The 25,319-nt window shown below is 34.8% G+C and overlaps 3 protein-coding genes and 1 non-coding gene across 4 annotated transcripts; 2 read left to right on the top strand and 2 right to left on the bottom strand.

Annotated features, from left to right (window-relative positions):
- The first annotated feature begins 57 nt into the window (after positions 1–57).
- LOC130742413 (uncharacterized) lies at positions 58–933 on the top strand. The gene is made up of 2 exons (XM_057594517.1): positions 58–250; positions 331–933. Exons 1-2 carry the CDS (start codon positions 71–73, stop codon positions 832–834), a joined length of 684 nt encoding a protein of 227 aa, XP_057450500.1. The 5' UTR covers positions 58–70; the 3' UTR covers positions 835–933.
- Positions 934–7,193: 6,260 nt separating this feature from the next.
- On the top strand, positions 7,194–8,851 carry LOC130742412 (cyanidin 3-O-galactoside 2''-O-xylosyltransferase FGGT1-like). The gene has a single exon (XM_057594516.1). It carries the CDS (start codon positions 7,323–7,325, stop codon positions 8,694–8,696), a length of 1,374 nt encoding a protein of 457 aa, XP_057450499.1. The 5' UTR covers positions 7,194–7,322; the 3' UTR covers positions 8,697–8,851.
- Positions 8,852–10,507: 1,656 nt separating this feature from the next.
- LOC130748694 (homeobox-leucine zipper protein ROC2-like) lies at positions 10,508–14,018 on the bottom strand. The gene is made up of 5 exons (XM_057601937.1): positions 13,776–14,018; positions 12,941–13,112; positions 11,990–12,264; positions 11,254–11,349; positions 10,508–11,056 (listed from the first exon to the last, which is right to left on the bottom strand). The coding sequence occupies exons 1-5, from the start codon at positions 13,974–13,976 to the stop codon at positions 10,691–10,693; spliced, it is 1,110 nt and encodes a 369-aa protein (XP_057457920.1). The 5' UTR covers positions 13,977–14,018; the 3' UTR covers positions 10,508–10,690.
- Positions 14,019–24,874: 10,856 nt separating this feature from the next.
- TRNAG-CCC (transfer RNA glycine (anticodon CCC)) lies at positions 24,875–24,945 on the bottom strand. The gene has a single exon. It is a non-coding gene; the product is annotated as a tRNA-Gly (tRNA).
- Between the last annotated feature and the right edge of the window lie 374 nt (positions 24,946–25,319).

The following is a 25,319-nucleotide window of genomic DNA, read 5'->3' as shown; positions in this document are numbered from 1 at the left end:
GCAAATAGCATTCATTGTTGCTAGTGTCATTGCTATGCTTTTAGCAGTGGCATATAACACTGCGGCTCAAATGTTGTCTTCACGCTTCAATTTGCAACTTATTGGAGAGAATGTTAAAAACCGCATCAAGCTGTGGAGATCATGGTATGGCATTGTTAGTGACATCCTTAGTCAAAGTGGTTTTGATTGGGATGGAACCAAATATATGATTTCTGTTACAAATGAAGATGCATGGAATGAGTATGTCAAGGTAATCATTTTTAATGTTATTACTATTTAATTAAATTAATGTTTGTGTTAGTATTAATATGCTGCCTATTTTCTTTGTAGTCACATAATGACGCTAAGAGGTTTCGATTTAAGGTGATTGCTAATTGGGATGACATTGTAGACTTGTGTGCTAAAGATAGAGCAACAGGAATTGGAGCGGAGACATCCTTGGATGCGGATGACATCATGAGCAAAGAAGCAAATGAGGATGGAGCTTATATTGCGGATATTGATGCTGATGAACAAAGCTCTACAACAAGGAAAAGCAAACAACCAATGGAATTCAAAAAGGGAAAAAGTGGAGAGAAGAATGGGATAATTACTTCAATGAATAAAGTGGCTGAGTCTTTGAGTGAATTTGTGCAAGCAACTAGAAAAGGGGTGAAAAATGTCCAAGAAGTGGTTCATGATGTGATGGATGAGCTAAAGAACATTCCGGACCTTAATGGCACTCAATGGCTAAAAGCAGTGGATTGGCTTTCAGAAAATCCAAATAAGTTGGAGATTTTGAAAGCTCTTCCCATGGAGAGAAAGAAAGATTACATCTTAGCTTTTATGCACTGATTTGTGATTTGCTATAGTTTATAGACTCATTTGTAGTGTTTCCAACTTTTCATTATGCCACTGTTGAGACTTTGTTTTATTTAATTTTCATTTGGATTGATGTTAGCACTTGTTACTGTTGAGACTTTTTTTTATTTAATTTTCATTTGGATTGATGTTAGCACTTGTTACTGTTGAGACTTTCTTTTATTTAATTTTCATTTGGATTGATGTTAGCACTTGTTAAAAACACAGTTTTAAATTTAAAGTAATAGGAAATGTGATATCTCCATGAATGTATTAGAAATTTGTGATCCAACTAATTTCAGATTTTTGAGTCAATTCAGGGGGTTTGGGCCGATTATAAAATTCTGGGTTAATTTTAAGTTAAGTTTTTTTATTATAATTATCCAAATAATATTAATTAGATTAAAAAAATAAGATAAAGGAAATTCAATTGATTCAATTGAATTCCCTAGCATTACCCAAACAAAGAATTTTAAAATTGATGGAATTTAATCACCTTATCCAAACAAGGGAATTTGAAAATCAAGGGAATTCAATTGAATCAATTAAATTCCCTAGAATTTAAAATCCCTTGGATTTCTACAATCCTCCATCCAAACACAATCTCAAGGTTTGGGGAAAATTGAAAGGAACTGCCATAGTGGTGCTGGTAGATTGTGGAGCAACACATAATTTCATTTCTCAGTCCTTGGCAAGAGAAATGGAGTTACAAATTACAGAAACTCCAGCTTACACAGTAGAAGTAGGGGATGGACATGTAGTGAAAAGCAAGGGGGTGTGTAAGAATCTCAGTGTGCAGATTCAAGGATTTGTGGTAACTCAAGATTTCTTTTTGTTTGGATTAAGAGGAGTGGATGTTGTGCTTGGTCTAGAATGGCTAGCAGGATTGGGGGACATCAAAGCCAATTTTGAAGAGCTGACCTTGAAGTTCAAACTGGGAAATAAAAAGGTAGTCCTCAAAGGGGAGCCTGAATTGCTGAAGAAGAGAGCTTCCATGAATGCATTGGTTAAAGCCATTCAACAGCAGGGAGAGGGATATGTGCTTCAATATCAAATGTTAGAAAAAGAGGTGGCTAAAGCAGAGGAAACTCCAGAGTTGTTGAAGGCAGTTTAGTCAGATTTTCCAGCACTGTTTGCAGCACCTACTGAATTGCCCCCTCAGAGAAGACATGACCATGCCATTCATCTGAAAGAAGGTGCATCCATTCCCAACATTCAGCCTTACAGGTATCCCCATTACCAAAAAAATGAAATAGAAAAGTTAGTGGCTGAAATGCTCAATGCTGGAATCATTAGACCTAGTATTAGTCCATATTCAAGTCCAGTGATTTTGGTTAGGAAGAAAGATGGTAGCTGGAGATTTTGTGTAGACTATAGGGCTTTGAACAAAATCACAGTCCCTAATAAATTTCCTATTCCAGTCATTGATGAACTCTTAGATGAGATTGGTCCAGCTAGAGTGTTTTCCAAAATTGATCTGAAATCAGGATATCATCAAATTATGATGAAGGCAGAGGATGTGGAAAAGACAGCATTCAGGACCCATGAGGGCCACTATGAGTTTTTGGTGATGCCCTTTGGCCTCACCAATGCTCCTTCCACTTTTCAGTCTCTGATGAATGAGGTGCTGAGACCAGTTTTGAGAAAGTGTGCTCTAGTTTTTTTTGATGATATTTTGATTTACAGTTTGACCATGGAGGAACATGTTGTTCACTTGACACAAGTTCTGCAATTGATGGACCAACATGATCTTAAAATCAATGGTAAGAAGAGTGTGTTTGGAAGGGGCCAGATTGAATATCTAGGACATGTGTTATCTGCTGGAACTGTGGCAGCTGATCCAAAGAAATTGGAAGCTATGTGGTTGTGGCCAGTCCCTAAAGACTTGAAGAGCTTAAGGGGATTTCTAGGTCTTACTGGATACTATAGAAGGTTTGTCAAGGATTATGGCAAGATAGCTAGGCCTTTGACACAGCTACTAAAAAAAGATAGTTTTCAGTGGGGACCTAGTCCCCAACAGGCTTTTGAAGCTCTTAAGCACACTTTGACAGAGATACCTACTTTGGCTGTTCCAGATTTTTCCAAGGTCTTTGTTCTGGAAACAGATGCTTCAGGTACTGGTCTAGGAGCAGTTTTGACTCAGGAAGGGAAGCCTCTGGCTTTCTGGAGTGCTACACTCTCAGATAGAAGTCAAGCTAAATCAGTTTATGAAAGAGAGTTAATGGCAGTGGTCAGAGCTGTCCAAAGGTGGCGGCATTATCTCTTAGGAAGGCATTTCATAATTAGAACAGATCAAAAGAGTTTGAAGTTCCTTACTGAGCAACAGGTTGTGGGAGAGGGGCAGTTCAAATGGATTTCTAAACTCTCAGGTTATGACTTTGAGATACAATATAAGCCTGGGAAGGACAATTCAGCTGCTGATGCCATGTCCAGGAGAAGCTCATATTGTGCATTGTCAGTTCTTAAGGTGAATGACTTTGAGGAGTGGCAAACTGAGATGTTGCAAGATCCCAAGCTACAGGCCATTGTACAAGATCTGATTGTGGATCCTGAGGCTCATAAAGGGTATACTTTGAAGGATCACAGGTTGTTTTATAAAGGCAAGTTGGTTCTGTCCAAGCAATCTTCTAGGATTCCAATTCTTTGCAAAGAGTTTCATGCTTCTTTGTTGGGAGGACATTCAGGGTTCTTTAGAACCTATAGAAGGTTGGCTACAGTGGTGTATTGGGAAGGGATGAAGAGTGACATAAGAGATTTTGTGGCAGAATGTGACACATGTCAAAGAAACAAATTTGACAATCTCTCCCCTGCAGGGCTGCTTCAGCCATTACCTGTGCCTACTCAGGTTTGGACAGATGTGTCCATGGACTTTATTGGTGGTTTGCCTAAATCTAATGGCAAGGATACAATCTTAGTGGTGGTGGATAGGCTGACAAAATATGCTCATTTTATTCCATTAAGGCACCCTTTTACAGCTCCTGAAGTGGCAGCTTTATTTCTTCATGAGGTAGTGAGACTTCATGGGTTCCCAACAACCATAGTCTCAGATCGAGACTCTTTATTTCTCAGTAGTTTTTGGAAGGAACTGTTCCGAGTGTCAGGCACACAACTGATGTTTAGCACAGCCTACCATCCTCAAACTGATGGCCAGACTGAGGTGGTCAATAGATGCCTTGAAGTTTATCTGAGATGCCTTACTGGATCCAGGCCAAGGAAATGGGTTACTTGTCTTCCTTGGGCAGAGTTTTGGTTCAACAGCAATTACAACCGATCTGCCAAAATGTCTCCTTTTCAAGCTCTTTATGGTAGGGAACCACCTGTGCTTCTTCAAGGGACTACAATTCCTTCCAAGATAGCTGCAGTAAATGATTTGCAGGTGGGGAGGGATGAATTGCTATCAGATCTGAGAGCTAATCTTTTAAAATCTCAGGACATGATGAGGACATATGCAAATAGGAAGAGGAGGGATGTGGATTATCAAATTGGTGATGAGGTTTTTCTCAAGTTACAACCTTATAGAAGGAGGTCTTTGGCCAAGAAAATGAATGAAAAATTGAGTCCTAGGTATTATGGACCCTATCCTATTGTAGCAAAGATTGGGGCTGTGGCTTATCGACTTGAGCTACCAGCTCACAGTAGAGTGCATCCTGTCTTTCATGTCTCTCTCCTCAAGAAGGCTGTGGGGACTAATTTTCAGCCTCAACCTCTCCCAGCAGCCTTGAATGAAGATCATGAGCTCTTGGTGGAACCTGAATCAGTGCTGGCTGTTAGGGAAACCACAATGGGCCAGATTGAGGTGCTAATTCAGTGGCACTCTTTACCTGCTTGTGAGAACAGTTGGGAATCTGCTGCCCAGCTCCATGAAGCTTTTCCTGCTTTTCCCCTTGAGGACAAGGTGAAACTTTTAGGGGGGGGTATTGATGAGCATAGACCTTCAATTAAGAAGGTGTATGAGAGAAGAAACAAGAGGAAAGTCACAACTTAGTGTGACTGTTATTGTTAGTTGATCTGTTAATAAACAGCTGGCATGGTTAGTTGTTTCTGTTAGAGTACAGCTGGCTAATTCTGTTAATAGTTGTGATTCTGTTAGAACTACTTAGTAGTATAAATAAGGGAAAGGGGGAAGTTACAGGTAGTTATTCAGTTGGTTAGGATTTGGGAGATTCTGGATCTCGAATTCCAGAGGCTAGGGTTCTTGTTAGTGTTCTTGATTCTTCTGTGTAATTCCTGAGAATTCAACCTCAGTACTTGAGGATTGAGTCTCTGTTTTCTTCAATAAACCAGTAGCATTTCTGTGAGTTCATCACCTGTTCTGCTTTCAGGGCCTCTTTTACCAGAGCCATCAAACTCTACTTTAGAAGAAAATTGGGTTTCATGGCTTGGGAAATTCAATTCTGGTTCTGTGGTTTTCTGTGCATATGGAAGTGAAGGTCCATTACAGCAAAATCAGTTCCAAGAGTTGTTGCTTGGACTTGAGCTATCAGGTTTTCCATTTCTTGCAGCTCTTAAGCCCCCAACTGGATTTGATTCTATTGAGGAAGCTCTTCCAGAAGGATTCAAAGAAAGGGTGAAAGGAAGAGGGATTGCATATGGAGGTTGGATTCAACAACAATTGATTTTAGGACACCCTTCAGTGGGGTGCTTCATAACACACTGTGGAGCAGCTTCTATAACTGAGGCACTTATCAGCACCAGTCAAATGGTTCTGCTGCCGCGACTCGGTTCTGATCATATCATGAACGCACGAATAATGAGTTTAAAGTTAAAGGTTGGGGTGGAAGTTGAGAAAGGTGAAGAAGACGGCTTGTTCACTAAGGAAAGTGTGTGCATAGTTGTGAAAACTGTGATGGATGAAGGGAATGAACTAGGAAGGGAAGTGAGAGCAAATCATACCAAAGTGAGGAACTTATTACTAAGAAACAATTTAGAGTCCTCATGTGTTGATAGTTTCTGTCAAAGGCTTAAAGAGTTGTTGTAATTTCTAAGTTTCAATGTCACAAATCTAATTCAGTAGCTTACAAATAAATATAATGAACTCAATTGTTTACATAGGTCTTTTATCGAACAGTTTATGAGCAAAATTTGACAAGCATGATATGTGCAGTACTAGAACCAAAATTAAATCAGAACTCAAGAACAAGACATGTTATCCATCAAATCAATTTCTTTTAGCATATTCCATTATATAATCTTCAAATAAAGCATCAAAGACGAGAAAAAGGAGTGAAGAAGAAAAGATGCCTGCGGAATTGGTTGTGATTATAGACTCCACCGTAACAACCAACAATGCCACGAACATGATTGTTTCGTTTTCCGTTGCAAGTTCTACCGTCCTCCCGGAGCTCTGCCATCGCCGTATCCTCATCTGTCGGAGCCACCGCATTAGGCTCGTGGAGCTCCTGAAAGCCTTTGTTTCACTGATCTCTCAACTTGGACTGACCTCCATGATCAAAAGCTTCCACAAAAGAAGACGAGACCTAGTGAAATTGAAGTTGAATTTCATAACACTGAAATCAGGTGTGGAAAGTAACTTCGGGCACGCAGTTGAATGCCATTACATACAAAAAAAACATATTTTTGTATTGAAGATCTAGTCACATATTGCAGTGACTCCCCTCTATTTTGCGAAATCCATGAGCTCTCCTCTTTCATATATCATTTACAACAACAGAGGGGCTTTGAGTGTCATGATATTAAATCATAGGGTAGGTCAGCGCAATCATGATAATATCAGGGGAGGTTAGTACAATGTTTCCGATAAAATAAGGGTAGTTGTGTCTTATTAAAAACAGAGGGGAGGTCAGTGCAACAATGATAAATCTTATGGGAGGTTGGTGCACTTTGCCCTATATTAAAAAAGTAATTCACATTTTGATTAAGGAAACATTCCCACTCATGCTCTATTTTTTTCAATTTCATTGTCACTCACTTTCTCTTTCTTCATCACTATTACTATTTTCCTATCACATCTCACTTTTTCTCTCTTTTACTTTATATTTCAATAGTGTTCGAGGATTAGCTCAAGTGGTAAGAGCCAGGGGACATAAGGGTGGGGAGGGGAAGGTCCAGGGTTCGAATCCTGGAAATGAACTTTGAAGAGAATTTCTAACTTACTAACAACTAACCACTAACATTTGTCAATAAAAAAACTTTATATTTCAATAGGTGGGTGTGTAATTTATTTAAGTGTGTAGATTATTTTCCTTAACATATAACACTTACTTGCATCATTATCTCATACTTATTCGCCATAAGGTCCAATCTCTTAATTAAAAAATCATGTACATATTTTATTCCGCTATGATACAATCAACTATTATATATTACAACAAATAAATAATAGTTGTTGGTAAATTATGGGAGGACATCCGTCACTAGAGGACCTGTAATGGAAAAGTTTTCCACTTTTCCTAATAAATATTGCAACATTGTGCAGCATTCTATGAGCTTCTTCATTCACTAGATCCTCTTAGGCCAGCACCATGGATGCACCTTCTTTGCACATAGCAATGTTTCCATGGTTTGCAATGGGGCACCTAACCCCATGTCTCCACCTCTCTAACAAATTAGCAAAAAGAGGCCACAAAATCTCCTTCTTCATCCCCAAAAGAACACAAACCAAGTTACAACATCTCAACCTTCACCCTCACCTCATCACCTTCATCCCCATCACTGTTCCTCACGTTGATGGCCTTCCCCATGATGCTGAAACCACTTCAGATGTGCCCTTTTCGTTATTCCCACTCATCGCGGCCGCCATGGATCGCACACAGAATCATATCGAAACTCTTCTGAGAGAGCTAGTCCCACAAATTGTTTTCTTTGATTTCCAGCATTGGCTACCCACCTTGACTCAGAAACTGGGAATCAAATCCATACAAAACTGGATAGCTAATCCATTATCAATTGCTTACTTCTGGAACGGGCCAAGACAGAGCCAAGGAAAAGAATTAACTGAACTTGATCTGAAGAAACCACCACCGGGGTTCCCTGATTTATCTATCAAGCTTCATTCACATGAGCTTCGATTCCTAGCCGCCACCCGGAAAATTGAATTTGGCAGTGGCGTTTTGTTGTACGATCGATTGAACATAGGTACAAGCTCGTCAGATGCACTTGGGTTCAAAGGTTGCAGTGAAATTGATGGTGTTTATGCAGAGTATCTTGAATCTGTATATAACAAGCCTGTTCTGCTCTTTGGGCCTCTTTTACCAGAGCAATCCACGTCCACTTTAGATGAAAAATGGGTTTCATGGCTTGGAGGATTTAATTCTGGTTCTCTGATTTTCTGTGCATATGGAAGTGAAGGTCCATTACAGAAAAATCAGTTTCAGGAGTTGTTGCTTGGTCTTGAGCTAACAGGTTTTCCATTTCTTGCAGCACTTAAGCCTCCTTCTGGATTTGATTCTATTGAAGAAGCTCTTCCTGAAGGATTCAAAGAAAGGGTTCAAGGAAGAGGGATTGCATATGGAGGTTGGATTCAGCAGCAATTGATTTTAGGACACCCTTCTGTTGGTTGCTTCATAACACACTGTGGAGCAGCTTCTATAACTGAGGCACTTGTGAATACTTGTCAGATGGTGTTGCTTCCGCGAGTAGGCGCTGATCATGTCATGAATGCGCGAATGTTGAGTGCGAAGTTGAAGGTTGGGGTTGAAGTGGAGAAAGGTGAAGAAGATGGGTTGTTCACTAAAGAAAGTGTTTGCAGAGCTGTGAAAATTGTGATGGATGATGAGAGTGAGCTTGGAAAAGAAGTGAGAGCAAATCATAGCAAAGTGAGAAACTTCTTAATAGGAGACAATTTGGAGTCCTCGTGTATTGACAGTTTCTGTAACAAGCTTCAAGATTTACTCTAAAGTCTGGGTTTCAGCTTTCAATTACACAAACTGAATTGATCAATATGTATTATGTGCATCTTCAGATACACTGCAAATTTTCATGTTGGAAGGAGAATTAATTCCGGAAAAAGCTACTTCTAGTAACTTTTTTGGGAGCTGAATTGATTTTAGAAGATTTTAAAGTATTTATTATATGTTTTAAATTTTTTTCTGGCTCTGTTTCTTCTTCCGTATAAAACTTGTGATTTGATTATCAGGGATTTGTGAAAGAAAATTAAAAAAGTAAATATGAAATCAACATTAAATATTCTTCCTTTCATACTCATCTCAATCATACAATGACAATTAGAATATTATATTCTTGTTTGGCGGATGACCATTACATGCTTTTCTTATATCTGCTTTTCTTCACCTAATTACTCAATTATTTTTGTTTGTTAACTTTTTACAATTGCTTTAGAGCATCTTCAATGGTAGGAACTTATTTTGGGACTTAACTCAATTTTTGTGGGTCCAAATTGTCACATAGGATTTAAGACACTCATAAGGTCTTCATGCATATTTCACTCTAGTGGTTGAGATCTTATTTTACTTTTGATTGGACCCACAGTACCCAATATATTTATATTATTTATTTCTCTCCCTGATTTTCACTTTGGTTATGGTATTGAAGGAGAGAGAAAAAAATAATATTTTATTTAAAATCCCACATTTGAGAGTACCTGAGCTAAGGCACGGATCTTAGCTTTTGCTAAGATCTCATGCCATGTAGGATAGCTCCAATGGTGAGATCTAATAAGATCCAGATCTTATTTTAAGGTCCCAAAATAAAGACTCCATTGGAGATGCTCTTAGTGACAGCAAGATGCTTGGCTCGTTTTGTTAAAGTAAACCACAATCTAGTATCATTGAGATAAAAATAATGATTCATTCACACTTTTACTCATTTTTCATCTTCATTTTTTATTTATTTCTCTTTATTGTTTTAATTAAATCACTTATGATATCTTTATTTTTATTTTTCTATCTCTCACCCCCTGCACCACTCTCTTTTCCTTCCACTCAATATGCAGAACTCTATCCAATGATTGGCATAGGTTGTGTAAATCTTCAATTGCCAATGTATTAAGTATTAATATCACTTAAACTGGCTTAATCCTTGCATACGTTAAAAGCAAGATGGCATTGTAAGCACTTTAACACCACAATTTATATGCAGCATCAAATTACAATTAAGATAAGTTTGATTGAAAAAAAATAGTTAAGATGGAGGTAATCAAGTTTCCCAAATCATTGCCATGGACAAATTCAACCACAATAGTGCGTTTGGTAAAAAAATTAAGTTACCTAAAGTTTATAGGACTAGTGACATTGCCATGTTGTATATGAACCTCAACCTAACCTCTACCAGCTCTCACAGCCATCACTATTATCATAGTCAGATTACAGGAACCTTGAATCCCACCAAGATTTTGTTGTTTAAACCAAAGCCTCTGGAGCATTATGATCAAGATAGCGTCATATCTCTTACGTGTAGATCATGGCCAAAGACGAGTACGTCATCCATTACCCCATAATGTTCGAGCATTATCACCGGAGTCGTGAAAGACCAAGACCCTAGATACTCGAAGAATAGTCGGGCACTTTTACACGACCTCTTGGAATGACCGAAATGCTCAAACCTAATCGAAGATGCTCGAATCTCAACAATGCTCTACTACTAAGTAAAATCACTCAAAACAAGGAAATATCAGACAAAAATAAGAAGTCTGAAGCGTCACACAAACACAACAAGAACAAGGGTGGCGACACCAAAGTATTCAAAAACTATTTGAATACGTTTTTTTAAAACGGAAAAACCTGTCTATCACAACCTGTTTTCAAAAAATACAATGATCCCAACAGCTTCAAATAAGATAGTTAATGAGTACACAAACTTCCAACTACAATCTACATCACATTTTGCTACATCCAGGACAACCAGGACTAGCTCGAAGCTTTCACTTGAAATTTCAATCTCCAATCCAATTGTTGAGTCGATTATTATACTGCACTGCGTCCTTGATAGAGGTAACAGTGTCTGTAATAATGCCATAATAGGTTTCAACCGATTGAGGAGGAATACATGACTCAGTAGCCTCATTATCAATGAGATTGAATGCAATTGTTAGAAGACTTGCATTGTCTTTTCCTTCATGATCTTGTCCTGCAGGAAGAATAGAAAACCCTGATGGAAGAACAATCACAATGTCAGGGTTGATTCCATTTGCAATACCTTGCAGAGCCCACTCGTCTAGCGGCGCGTAAATCACATACGAGCATGATGAGTCTGTGTAACTCTCTTGCACATAAAAGATGTCAGTCCTGCCCCTGGGAGTCTAAGAATGCCATAAACAAAGCAAGTTGTGTAAGTGAGTTGTAGCATGTTTGAATGGTAAGTTTTTTCTACAGAATTAATTACGGCACTCAGAAACCGCTGACAGAAAGTTCTCGTCATTGATTTTGATTTTAGAATTAATTCCATGAGAATTTTCAAACATACACTAATTAAATGAAGATAAAATTAGGAGCTTACAATTGCGCGCAGCAAGGAAGCTCGGTTCCCTGCATTTTCTCCCTTGATAATGTAGGCAAACTGTTCGGTAGTAAGATTTTGAGAAAGCATATCCCACTGTTATTCAACAAAAAGTAAACAATGTAAAATGTTAATTTAAAATGGTACGAGACCCAGATGTATTATCATTTTTCAGTGCCTTTAATGTAGTTAATGTGAAATTTAGTACCCAGTAATTTTTTTAATTTGTTACAATTTAAATGGATCTTTTCTTTATTTACTTTCTACTTAAAACTCTTAAACTCATATTTTCTACTAAATTTTATAAATTAATTTTTTTTATATCATTTGAACATTCATGCACTCAAAATTTACCAACCAAAACATCAAACTTCTCTAAAAATAAAATTAATCTTAGTTTCATCTTTTCAAAGCCTAAATTACATATAACAAATTGAAGTCCATCAGTTTTTTGAATTTCCATTAATATTTTGTTTCTATAACTGTTTTACATATATTTCAAAACCAACATAAACCTCCTAATTGCTTGTCCTATAAATTTTCTCAAGAGTCAAGATTCACTCAAAAAAAATTCACTCACTTTCTCTTTATGTTCATAAAATAAGTTGGATCCCTAACTATTTTTAAACAAAAATATAGATACAAAATTTTAGATGATAATCACATGAGAGAATTTCAATCCATACAAACACACAAAAATACTAATTAAATCGTTGAAATTATTTATTGAGCATACCTTCTTTCTAGAATCCTCATGACGAAGGAAGGTAAATAATCGGTTTGGGGAGACTTCAAGACGAAGAGAAGTAGTGAAAACCAGCGATGTTCTCCCAAACATAGGGATACCCTCCGGATTATTCTTGATCATCACTCTCACATCCTCACAACCAGGAAATGAAGTCATTTGCATCCATTGATTGCTTGCAGTAGCACTCACATTGCGACAAAAGGTTCTCATCATTCTATCCGTTAGTTTTAACAAAGTTGTCCTCCCAGACTGAGGTATGCGAACTGCTTGCATCAAAACAAACAACAATCATTAGTTGCATGTCACACTATTAAAATTAGACGACTCATATTTAAATATATGGTTATACACTCGAAATTATAATTTTAAATGTTAGTCGTTCGTCCAATTTTCATCAAACGGTTACAAAACATTAAATGCAACTGTAGTGAATTCAAGAAAACCGAGTGTAAGGAATCCAAATGCGTATAGGTGGGGGCTCAAATTCCTGCAGTAGGAGGATCTGCATTCATTGACAGAAGGAATCTATAACTGTTTGATCTTTAATCAGACAACTCTAGTTCAAATAGGTTACTTCTAAATGCATAGTAACTAATAAAATTGGAGCGGTCTCATTTTAATCTAACAGACTCAGATCTCTGGCTTTAGTGAGTGTAGGATACTATATTGCAATAAATCTGAATTCATGGCTGGATTCACCCATCATGTTTTGACGCAATTACTGCACTCACAAATATAGTCATTACATTTTAAAAACATGATCTGTCCAATCATAATCAAACATACTATATTTGTGACGGCAGCAATATGCAGTCAACTACAATAAATCCAAATCCAACTTTAATATACATAAAAGGAATTAACTAAGTTATTATTTAACTTCTCAAAAAAATGACTCTGTTTTTGGAAATTTTAAAGGAGAAAGTGCAGTAGATGTACCCCCTTTCTCTGCAAACAGTACTGGTGCATTAAGGGTTTCAGACCATTTACTGTGGCGAACTAGGGAAGCAAGCCACCGCGTTGCACCAAAAGCCAAACCAGAGGCGACTAGAGGCTTGAAAAGATCATGCAATTGGCTATGGTCTGCTTCCACATGCTCCACCCATATAACCTGAGGTAATTTTGAATGTTAGACAAATCAGAAACTCAACAAGATCATGCTAAAAATCTCTCCACATGTTTTTTTAGATAAGCAATCGCTCCACATGTGCATCATCTTTTTATATAAGGTAGAAACATGATATCAACACTAATTTTAACCCTCTCTTTCCTACTAATTTGTTGAAACTCATGTCCGTCATTAAAAATATGAGTCTCATTTTCAATTCTATATGACTCATATGAAAATGTTGAAAATGAGTGTTAAAGTGAGTGTTGCTAACACTCACCTAAATTATATAAGGAATTCTGACAACATTCCCTTTCAAATACTAATTACAACGGTCTTTCATTAATTAGTTAAAATTCATGTGAGTCTCATATTTTTAGTAGACCCTACTTAAATTTTAATTAATTAATGAGAGAGTGCTGGAAAAAAGAGTACTACTATCATTTTTCAAAAGGTAATAGTCTAAAATATTTAAAAAACTTGCTTTTAATATATAGGTTAAAATAAATTTGCAATGAAGTTTTTTTATTGATTAATGTACTGGATATTTTTCTTGGTCAATGATAGGCACAGTTATTATTCTTATAAAATTGAGTGTGTTTGAAACTTTTCTACAATTGATTTGGAAATCAGAATCAATCTATACTATATGAATTACAAAATCACCTTGGAGGTCCCATTAGGAATTCCTGCAATCAAACAGCCTGATGGTCTTTTGTGAAAATTGTTTGATGGAGAAGGAAAAAACTTCTCCAACGACATATCAACCACCACCCACCTCTCATCAGACACCTGCTTGGAGTACCTTGCAAAATAACACTCCCGTGTGCGTACCAGAGGGGTAGGCAAATGAAGTTCTGCACTCATCTACCAAAACAAAACAAAAAATCATATACAATGAAATTAAGAACACGTAAATTAACTTTTAAATTCCAATGACAAGCTGCATTTATTTTTGTACATTGATTATAAACATTAATGATACATAACCTTTTCATAGGGATTTTTCTAGTGGCTAAATTTAGTTAATTGTTAATTTCATCCATGAGGCCATCAATCTATAGAAATTTAAATTGATTGAATCTCAACATACACGTACTAACTAATACAACCAACTTAGGCACCTGAAAATTTATCCTTTAAGTGCTTCAAATAAAATGATCTTGCAAGAAGAAAACATAGTGAACTTACCACATGCAATGTTGCATCATAGCTTCCTTCAACTACATCTGTAAAGGTTTCTAGGATCGCTGCCTTTGAGACAATATTGTGAAATACTCCAGACCATTGATTCTAATCAATAATAACCAAGGAAAAAAAGGCCCATTGAGAGATAATTCATGGTTAATTACTTGAAATTTCACTATACAGAGAGAAGAAATTAATAACCTACCACATCCATAAGCAGATCAGTAATGTTTTTTGGAGTCATGTTAACACATGCCATATCTCTTGAAGATTCAACTTTCAAAGCTGGTCTTGGAGCTTCCTTTGATGTTGTATGTTGAGTATGGTATGCATCAAAGCTTGGCAAACTTTGAGGCTCTCCAACCTCAACCAACTTCATGATCTCTCTCAGTGTTGTGTCAGCTTGACCAAATTGTCTCAGGTATTCGATATCGTTTAGTGTCTCGTACCTACTATTCTCTTTTTTGGGCTGCCACAAAGGTTTCCCTGCGAGGCCTATCTTTATCAACTCATCCACAGCTGAACGCGCGGAATTAATGATCTCAGCCTTAGTTTGCTCAGAATACATTGAGATCCCAAAAAGAAGGTCAGTTGCTCGTTTCGAGTTGTTTGCTCCACAACTCACTGAGAGGTTTGTGGAACATGAATGGTCAGATGAGATAGCATTAGCGCTTGCAGATTGTTCAGAAGACAATGTTTGAGATCCAGTACTGCCATAGGTGGTTTGTGAGGTATCCACCTGAGAAATTAGTAAACAAAATATACACATTATAAAAATTAGTATAGTGGTTAAAACATTTTAGAATGGAACTCAATTGACAAATTTGTCAAAACAATTAGAAATGGATTTAGATTCTGTTGTAAGAAATATAATATAAAATCATTCATGTTCTTTTTACCAAACATTTTAAACTTTTGCGATAAATGATTGTTAACCGCTGCTATCAGTTCAAATGTAACTGGCCAGTATGATTAGAAATTTAGATATCAAAAGTTTTTTATGGATAAGCAAATTAAAAGATTAAAGAGAGATACTAGGGGTATCTCAACCCATAAATAAAGAGAGAAGGGGCATGAAGGACACAAAAACGTGCTTCCATACCCAGCTACAACCAGCGAAAACAGACAAACAAACAAACAGGAAAAAGCTGGACAAAAGCCACAGCCCAAAGCAGATCAGAGAGGGGGAACGGGAGCAAGCTTGCTACTGCAGAAGACAATCCAGAGACACACTCCACTAAAAGAAAATATCAAAGCAGGGCAATGAAGTGCAAAGGTTGGTGCTGCCACTCATAAAGGGAGCAAGCAAATTCCTTGAATCCACCTCTCATCCAATTCCAGGACTTAAAATGAATCAAATCCTCTGAAAATGCAAGCATTCCTAAGGCTCCAAATACACGAAATAGTAACCAACCAAACCAGCCACGCACCTTGTCTCTGGCTTTTCGACCAGCAGAGAAAAGCCAAATTCTAATTCGGTCACCAAGTTGGACAATAAGTACGTGCAAAGTACTATGAGAGATAGTTCAGATTTCAAAAGATGCTCTCATTAAAATTTCACTTAACTTCATCATATAGCAAGCAAAGTCATAGTAAAAAAATTGCAACTTTCCGATAGCACACAAATCTCAAATAGGATTAGCGGACATATAAACACATCTGCAACTTTAAATTTCACATAGCTGATAAATTTATCATTTGAAATTGTGACTCCATGAGTATTTATGATTACTATATAGATAAACTGTGATAAAATAATGTCATGTGATATGGAAGAATTAATTCCCAAATCACCATCAACAATAAACTAAACCCTGATTAAGAGAAAAAAAAAATTAAGATGAACACAAAATCTATGGGGTAAACTTCACTTGTGTACTGAGAATGAAATTAAATTTAGTGCATACATTAATACATATGAGGATCTAAAAATACGAGGATCATACAGTGACATGAATGACAATGTCACGATCCAGCCACCAAAAAGAATTTAATATAATTTGGAATGGTTAATCAGAATTTTGGAGAGAATATCCAATCTCAAATTCGATACAATTGTAACCAAAAATAAAATCGATATAATTAACGTGATTAGCTAACTCAAAGTTTAGTTTCTCCTAGCAATTAGGTCCAAATCACTTGAATTTAGGGATTTCGTAACAATAATTGCAGGGTACGCATATCACCAATCACAAAGCCATTGATTAATGCAGGCTATATGACTTATTTCAATCACAGAATTTAATTTACCTTGTTAATCTCATCAGAGTGATCTGCTTCACTATCCGGCATAGCTACATCTCCCATAGTGCTAGACGAACTTTTCCTTTCTCTTTGAATCTAAATTTTGAATGAATGAAAAGGTTGTGACAAACTAGACCACGATAAAATTTGTGAAGGGGTATGTGTGAAGAGTAATCAAGATGAAGGAAAAAAAAGGTCACATGTTACCTGCACCTGGTTGAGTCGGTGATTAAAACTGAAAGTTGCTGAAGGGTGATTACGTGACACTAGTGAGCGTTACATTCCAAAGCCATCATTATTCATTCCTAGTGAAGACTCTCATTATTGTGAATGAATTCCTTTGTATTGTTTTGGTAATTTCATTATACTTGTGTGTTTTAAATTCAATAAAATCTTGTTTTATATTTTTGGGATCCTCTATTTTTTTACCACGATGGCCCAGCCCATTTAACTTAAGATATTTTATATTTATGAGCATTTGTTATTTTTTGACGGGAATGAGCATTTATTAGCCTTTTACAGTATATTGAATACATTTAATGTGAATATTTTTTTTTAAAGTACTACCACCAATCATTTTTTATTGTTTTCTTAAAAAGAATTGGTTACATTTTCTTAAATTGTACATTATCTTTTTCATTAAATATTATCATCAAATTTTAACAAGTATCTATATCTATCTATATATATATATTAGAAAAGAACAACTTCTAGCATGACGTGTCGCTCTCACAGGCCAAGTTAGTGACGTGTCGCTCCGAGATTAATTCTCACTTAATTATTTACACGTCAGCTTTTCCACCTATTAATTCTCATTTAATAATTTACACATCAGCTTTTCCACCTTGGCCCTATTTGTCACATTAAATTTTAGATTTGATTAGGATTTAGGTTGTTTATTTCTTGATTTAATCTTAATTTATTTTTAATTTATTTTTAGAGCATTAATTAATTTTTATGGTATTTTTATTGAATTTTCAGATTTTTAATTAATTCAGAATTTTATGAGTTTTTATTGTGATTTGCTAGATTTTGATAGTTTTTATCTATATTTATTTAGTACCTTTTTAAATTTTAGATTTGATTAAGGTTTAGGTTGTTTGTTTTTATGTATCTTTGTTAGAAAAGAAGAACTTCTAGCATGACGTGTCGCTCTCACAGGCCAAGTTAGTGACGTGTCGCTCCGAGATTAATTCTCACTTAATTATTTACACGTCAGCTTTTCCACCTATTAATTCTCATTTAATAATTTACACATCAGCTTTTCCACCTTGGCCCTATTTGCCACATTAAATTTTAGATTTGATTAGGATTTAGGTTGTTTATTTCTTGATTTAATCTTAATTTATTTTTAATTTATTTTTAGAGCATTAATTAATTTTTATGGTATTTTTATTGAATTTTCGGATTTTTAATTAATTCAGAATTTTATCAGTTTTTATTGTGATTTGCTAGATTTTGATAGTTTTTATCTATATTTATTTAGTACCTTTTTAAATTTTAGATTTGATTAGGATTTAGGTTGTTTGTTTTTATGTATCTTTGTTAGATAGTTTTTGTTAAAAAAATCTTCCTAAAAAATATTGTTTTTTATATAGAGTATCAATATCAATCTATATTAGAAAATAAAAAGGGTTAGAAGAGCAAAAAAAACCTTCATACGTTCTCTATCTCCAAATACTCACACAATTTTCTCTATTTCTCCCTTCTTCATCTCAACCATGGCAAACCTCAAATCATATATGCTTCAAAAACAACATGGACCTTCACTTCAATTAAATTTTTCATTATAAATTCATCCCCATCACAATTGAGAATTTTTTTTTATGGTTACCGAGGGAAATCACAATTGAGATTTGAGAGTGCATGTTCTTCAAACTCAAAAACGAGTTTCTCACTTCTTGCTTTAGCCTCTTTGTTCCAGGTATGTAAAAAACAATGCTTTGTGGCTTTGTAGACTAAGAATTGTTATCACTCAAAAGTCAAAGGCATATCATTTTCCTCATATCTCTGGTAGTCCGTCTTCTTCAATTTTAATGATTCTTTCATGTAGTTCTAGAAGTGTCTTTTGTTCGCCAAATCATGTTTTAACCCATTCTATGTTTCATTATTATTGTTTTGTAATGTTCATGTATTAATGTGTTTGTTGATAAAAAAATTAACATTGATAGATGAACATCCCATTTATTTATTTTTCATTGTTATGTATGTTATTTCAACATTTATCTGTTCTCACTGGTCATGAAAGGTGAATTGTTTTCCATCTGTTCTCACTTTTTAAGGGGGGATTAAAAGTTTCTTTGATGTTGTAAGCTTATAAATTAGGCTAACCAGATCTTACTGCAGTGTGTTATCCAAATCTTAAGGTTAATGACCATAAGTACGTACTTTAATTTGAGGCATGTACTACTAACAAAGAGTAATGATATATACACACCTCCCTTTTTAAACACTTCATTTCCACCTATTTTTATTTCTATCTCTCTCCTCTTATCATCTATCACATCTCATACTTTCTCTCTCTTACTTTTTCTTTTCTTCCTATCTCTCTCTTCCTTCCACCTCTACACACCTCTAAGAGAGGTGTGTAGATAACATTATTCACTAACAAAGATTGAGATATAGGTGCATTTGAATGTATGTGAACATTTATACAAACATAGTCTTAGTGACTAACATAAGCAAGGTGAGATCAATAAAAAAAAATATTGTGCATATAAAATAAAAATCAGAAAAATTCACTAAAAATACCATAAAATTTAATTAATACTCTAGAAATAAATTAAAAACAAGTTAAGATAAAATCAAGAAATAAACAATCTAAATCCTAATCAAATCTAAAATTTAAAAAGGTATTTTTTATGAGAATATAATTAACTTGAGATCAATAAAAAAAATATTGTGCATATAAAACAATAGAAAATATATATTTTTTAATTAATACAGGTATGCGGAAAAGTAGTGTGATTCATTTCACCTTGCAATTTAGATTTTTTCATAGTTTTGGTGGGATTCTTCTACAACTGAATACCTATAGGTTAGTGTTAATTTGGAATTGCCAAATCCTATTGCTAGGTTGCATTTTTTTTTTCTGGAATGGTGAATTTTCTTTAGAATTTTATGGTCCCTTATTTGCTTAAGCTAAATCTTGAGAACATTTATTTGTTTGCATATGAACTTTTTATTGTATATTTTATTAATATTTCAAAAGATTTAAAGTGAATTTAAATTAAAAATATTTATCTATTTATGATTGGCATCCCGTTTATGTTTACAATTAAAATATTGATTACATGGTTAATATGTTACCATTCAATATTTCCCTCTCTGTTCTTATATAAGTTTTCTTTGTGCCAAACGTTACCTTCCCTCTCATAATGTACATGGTAAAAGGTTTTCAATTCCCATGAAAAACATACCGCCAGTCTACCAGCACCTTTCATAAGTTTTAAACCATATAGTTACATATTCCCTGAAGAGTGTTAATTAATTTTTATCGTATTTTTATTGAATTTTCGGATTTTTATTTAATTCAGGGTTTTATGAGTTTTTATTGTGATTTTGCTAGACTTTGGTAGTTTTTATCTATCTTTAATTAGTACCTTTTTAAATTTTAGATTTGATTAAGATTTAAGTTGTTTATTTCTTGATTTTAGCTTGGATCTTTTATTTTATATTGAGAGTATTAATTAATTTTTATGGTGTCTTTATTGCCTTCCACCAATAAAAAATAAGTTTTGGAAGTTTTTTGAGTAGATATAAATGAAAGTGACCTCGATAATAAAGAAAAATATTGGAAAGTAGGAAAATTCTTTAAATGCTACAAGGGTAAACATGGAGAGAAAAAATTAATGTTGCATAGATATTGTAAAGTGACTTATATTTTGGAAAAAAAAACTCACAAAAAGTGACTTATAATAGGGGACGGAGGGAGTATAAATGACGAGGAGAAATTTCTGTACCTAAAATTCATTTCCAAAACAAATCTATCTTGGCTAATTTGAAAATTTTAAATCTATATTGATTTATGAAATTTATAAGATTTTGTTTCTCTGATAAATGAGAATCCATTGAGTAAGATGATTTGCATCTAAGTCTGCTCTGAAACCTAAAAGCAGTTGTTGTTTGTATTTGCGTATAATTTTCAATTGTAAGTTTTAATTTTAAAGTACTATAATGCTATCTACGTGAGATTTTGTTTTATATAAAAAGTATCATTATACTTTTTTTATACAATCATTATATTCTAAACTAATTAATTGATATTATTTTAATAGAATAAATTTAATATAATTAACTTTAGTATTAATTTCAAAATTTAAAGAGTGTATATTTATATAAGTATATAACTATAATAATTTGATAGTAAGAAAAGTACGAGGAATACAAAATATTAATACATATGGACTATAAAATTATGACCTGAATTTATTAGTGCTAACAAATTAGAATTACGAGATCTCACGGGGAGAAACATTTTACATGAAAATGAAAATTTGTACGAGTTAAAAAAAAATAAAATTCATTTTCTATAACTTAAGTGTATTTTTAATAATTTAAAAAATAATTATATATTTATGTATTGTTATATATCTACAACACAAAAACATTACCCTTTATGCAACACGAGTATACATCTTCACAAACAAAATTCAGTTATACCTCACATGCAAAAATTAAAGCTTTTGGTTTATTAACTTCTGTGTTTTTCAAAATTTGTGCTCTTTAAATATCTACATCTTTATTATGATTATTCTTATATTCTTAGCATCTTAAATATTTATAATTTAAAATATGAATCGATATATCAAATACAATAGACATATTCCCCGTGCAACGCCCGGGTAAAAAAGCACTAGTAACAAAATAATTTTGTGTAAATATTTAATAAATTTACTAATTTCAAAAAAAAATTAATAAATTTACTTGAAAACAAAATAATTAGAAAAAATAGTTTTGATTTGAGTTAAAATATTGTTGTATGTCCCTGTATGATAGCTCAAGTGATAGGAGCTGAGGGACATATGGGTTGGGTAGGGGGAGGTCTAGAGATCGATTCCTGCCGGGTGCAATTTATCTTTCCGATGTACAAGAAAAAAATATCGTTGTATAATATGAATATAGTGAAATTTACTTGATAAAAAATTAATGAGAGCTTTAATCATGAATTAAGTAAAAAATTTATTTTAATTGTAAAATATTTATAGTTTTATAATATTAATCTCATAAATTTATGACATATTGATAATAATTAATAACTTGATAAAATTTTTAAAATAATATTATGAACAAAAAACCATTTGATAACATTGTTGACTAATTAGTACTTCTGCTTAATTATTTTAAATACACATGATAATATTTAATATATATATATATATATATATGGCATATCAAGTGAGATGAGTGTGCTATGATAAGAGATGAAAGCATTAAGTAATAGTCATTGATTTAAACCCCTAATTTCAACCTATCGTGCCTCTTATCACTCAATCGAGGTTTTTCATCTTCTCCCCTTATCTCACGCACCCTATCACCCGAAAATTGTCACCCACCTATGACTCTTCCACCCTTCGATTGCATCCTTCTGCCATCATATTGGTTGTTTATGTATTTATTATATGACTACTGGTCATATTAGTGCATGATTGAATAAATGACTTTTAGTGGCGGTCATTTCAAATAATTATTTGAATAAATATGCATCAAAATAAATAAATATAATCATAATTTTTTTAAAAAAATATTAGCTTTGTTATAATTTATGAATTTTATATTGATGCTAAAAGTTATATATCGTTGTATTCATCATATATAATATATTTTCAAAATACATAGTGTTTTTAGTACATCGGAAATATAAATTGCACCCTACAGAAATTGATCTCTTGGCCTATCCTCCAAACCATATGTCTTCTAACTCTTACCACTTGAGTTATTATTCGAAACATCAAAATTTTTAGTTAAAATCCTATACAATTGTTTCAACTCTTATTGTAAAAAAAAAAAGAATTGTTATATAGTACCATAAGAAACATAAGAACTGAAATTTTTTTTTGAACTATAAGAACTGAAAATTGAATGCTCTAATCTTTTTAAAAAGGAAATATATAAAAGCAATGTTATATGGCACAACGCCATACAACACACCTAACTGCTCGACTTGGCTTCCAAAGTACTCATGACCTTGGGAAATACCTGGGGTCCCTCTTCACCATAAAAGGGTCTCAAAGGATACTTTTCAGTTCATTGTAGATAAAGTCAATCAGAGGCTCTCAGCTTGGAAAGGAAAAAAGTTATCCTTTGCTGGAAGGCTCACTCTCATGAAATCAGTGCTTGCTGCACTTCCCTCTTATGCTATGCAAACAAATATGCTCCCAGTTTCTGCTTGTCATAGCATAGACAAAACGTGCAGAGAATTTGTCTGGGGAGACCCAGTGGACAAGAGGAAGATCCACTTAATGGTCTGGGATCGTGTTTGCACTCCAACTAATCATGGAGGGTTGGGTTTGAGACTGATAAAAAGAGCTAACGTTGCGTTCCTTATGAAGGTGGGTTGGGGATTGTGCTCAAAACCCTCTACTCTTTCAGTGAAGGTCCTCAAATTGAAATACAAGTGTGGTAATGATCTGTTACCAACTTTCTCTTAGAGGAGCAATTCATCTAACCTCTAAAGTGGTGTCTGTAGAAACTGGGAGAATGCCAAGCCCCTAATTTGGTGGAGACTAGGTGATGAAACTAGTGTCAATTTCTGGACAGATTGCTGGCTCCCAGCTTTCCAATCCCTGGAGCAGTTTGCCCTTAAGAACCTCTCGGCTGAAGACAAACTCTGCAAGTGTAGGGACTTTGTTGGAGCCTCAGGTTCTTGGGATAGAGGCAAACTTAGAGAATGGCTCCCTGGTTGTTTGGTGGACCATATCATCACCGTAGTTCCTCCGAAAGATTCAGGCTCAAAGGACTGGATAGCTTGGAAAGGAGATGCAGATGGAGTTTTTACCATAAAATCTGCCTATACAGCTAGTATAGTGGCTCCACAAGGAGGTCATGAAAATCTCTACCGCCATGTCTGGAAGTGGAAAGGGCCACAGAGAATTAGGATTCTACTGTGGAAAGTGGCTACTAACATCCTTTTAACAAATGAACAAAGAGTTCATGGGCATATTATAGGGGACTTCTCTTACCTGAGATGCCCTTTCATTTGTGAGTCTACCCTCCATGTGCTATGAGATTGTATCTTTTGGAAAGGAGATTTGGTTACAGATTCTTCCCTGAGATTTGATCCAATCCTTCTTCAATTTGGGAACAGAGAACTGGCTGGCTTCCAATCTTGATAATCACATATATTTCCATTATGAGGTCCCTTGAAACACCGTGTTTGGAGTTGCTTTGGAGGCCATCTTGAGAGCTAGAAACCAGCTGGTTTTTGAGAATTTAGGCAACTCCCCTTATGCCACCTATAGTAGAATCCGAGTAGCCTTCTTTGATTAAGTTTCGAGCCTCTCAGTCTCTCGGGTGAGTGAGTTAATAACCATGAGATGGACCGCCCCCTCCTTTCTCTTGGATTAAGATCAATTATGATGGATCTCTCGTCATGGATCAACATCGAGCTGCTTGTGGTGGCATCCTTAGAGACCACAATGGACAATTCTTGGTGGCTACTCAGTCAACCTTGGCAATTGTTCTATCGTTCAAGCAGAGCTTTGGGGAATCTTGCATGGTGTCGAAATTGCACTGGCAAGAGAGTTCTCCAAAATCCTAATTGAATCTGACTCTATGACAGCTATTAATCCGCTCGATAAGAGCTGTCCAAGCTCTCACGCCAGTGCTTCCCTTGTTGGACATATCAAGGTCCTCCTCTCTCGCTGCTCCCATTTCCATTGGAAGCATGTTTATCGCGAAGCTAATTCAGTAGCGGACACTTTTGCCAAGAATAAGCTATCTTTGCTCATGCCTATGAGGATCTATGATAGTTTACCTTCTTTTGGTTATGTCCCTTTTAGGTTTGATTCTTGTAATACCCTCTATGAGAGAGGTTAGTTGGCGCTTTAAGTCTCAAATTTAATCAAAAAGAAAAAAAAATATTAGCACGACCAACGCACAACATGTGCTTTTCTCTGTGAATTTTTTTTTTTGTGAGAAATCATTGAAGGAAAATGGTAAAAATGCATGAATATTAATTATAACCGGTAGTAAAAGAAAAAGGGTTGTGCAATCCAGAATTTCCCTACAGTTAAAATTGTAATGAGATGTAGCATTTCCCTAAAAGATAAAATTGTATTGAGATGCTTTTTGACAGGGAAAAAACAAAACCCTTGAAAAAATTATAATCAATTTGCGCATCCAGGGAATCGAACCCTGGTCAGTACCGTGGGAGGGTACTATGATACCACTACACCAGATGCGCTTTGTTATTGGACGAGCGACATAAAAGTTATATATAACATGCATGATGGGCTCGAGCTATTCACTATTCAAAAGAGAACAGCTTGGAAAAGGGAAAGAAAAAATACCTGCAACTAAAACCCCACCCCCACTTTGTATAGTATTTTAAGTATAGAACAATTCTTTTAAGAGAAAAAAATTAGATGAAGTGACCCTGTAAATTTTGTTTTACATTCCCAATCAATCAAATCTTAAGAGTATGAAAATAAAACTGTTTTTTATTAAGTAGGATGTTTTTTTTATATCAGAAAGATAAATTGCACCCGCCAGGAATCGACTAATAAGGCAATAAGGCAATAACTTAGTTAAGAAAAAAGACTATAATACTTTGGCCAA

The sequence above is a fragment of the Lotus japonicus genome, chromosome 3, assembly GCF_012489685.1.
Source record: "Lotus japonicus ecotype B-129 chromosome 3, LjGifu_v1.2".
Taxonomy (NCBI): Eukaryota; Viridiplantae; Streptophyta; class Magnoliopsida; order Fabales; family Fabaceae; genus Lotus; species Lotus japonicus.
The sequence above is the reverse complement of the archived record's forward strand: the minus strand, read 5'-3'. Positions and strand labels throughout refer to the sequence as shown.

Bases quoted from the DNA above. Each gene is read 5' to 3' on its own strand.
- LOC130748694 (XM_057601937.1), bottom strand. From the start codon at position 13,976: ATGAGTGCAGAACTTCATTTGCCTACCCCTCTGGTACGCACACGGGAG. The intron at 13,113-13,775 runs GTGATTTTGTAA...AAATTACCTCAG, and splicing joins TTCCTAATGGGACCTCCAAG to GTTATATGGGTGGAGCATGT. The intron at 12,265-12,940 runs GTACATCTACTG...TGATGCAAGCAG, and splicing joins ACTGTTTGCAGAGAAAGGGG to TTCGCATACCTCAGTCTGGG.
- LOC130742412 (XM_057594516.1), top strand. From the start codon at position 7,323: ATGGATGCACCTTCTTTGCACATAGCAATGTTTCCATGGTTTGCAATG.
- LOC130742413 (XM_057594517.1), top strand. From the start codon at position 71: ATGTTGTCTTCACGCTTCAATTTGCAACTTATTGGAGAGAATGTTAAA. The intron at 251-330 runs GTAATCATTTTT...TTTTCTTTGTAG, and splicing joins CATGGAATGAGTATGTCAAG to TCACATAATGACGCTAAGAG.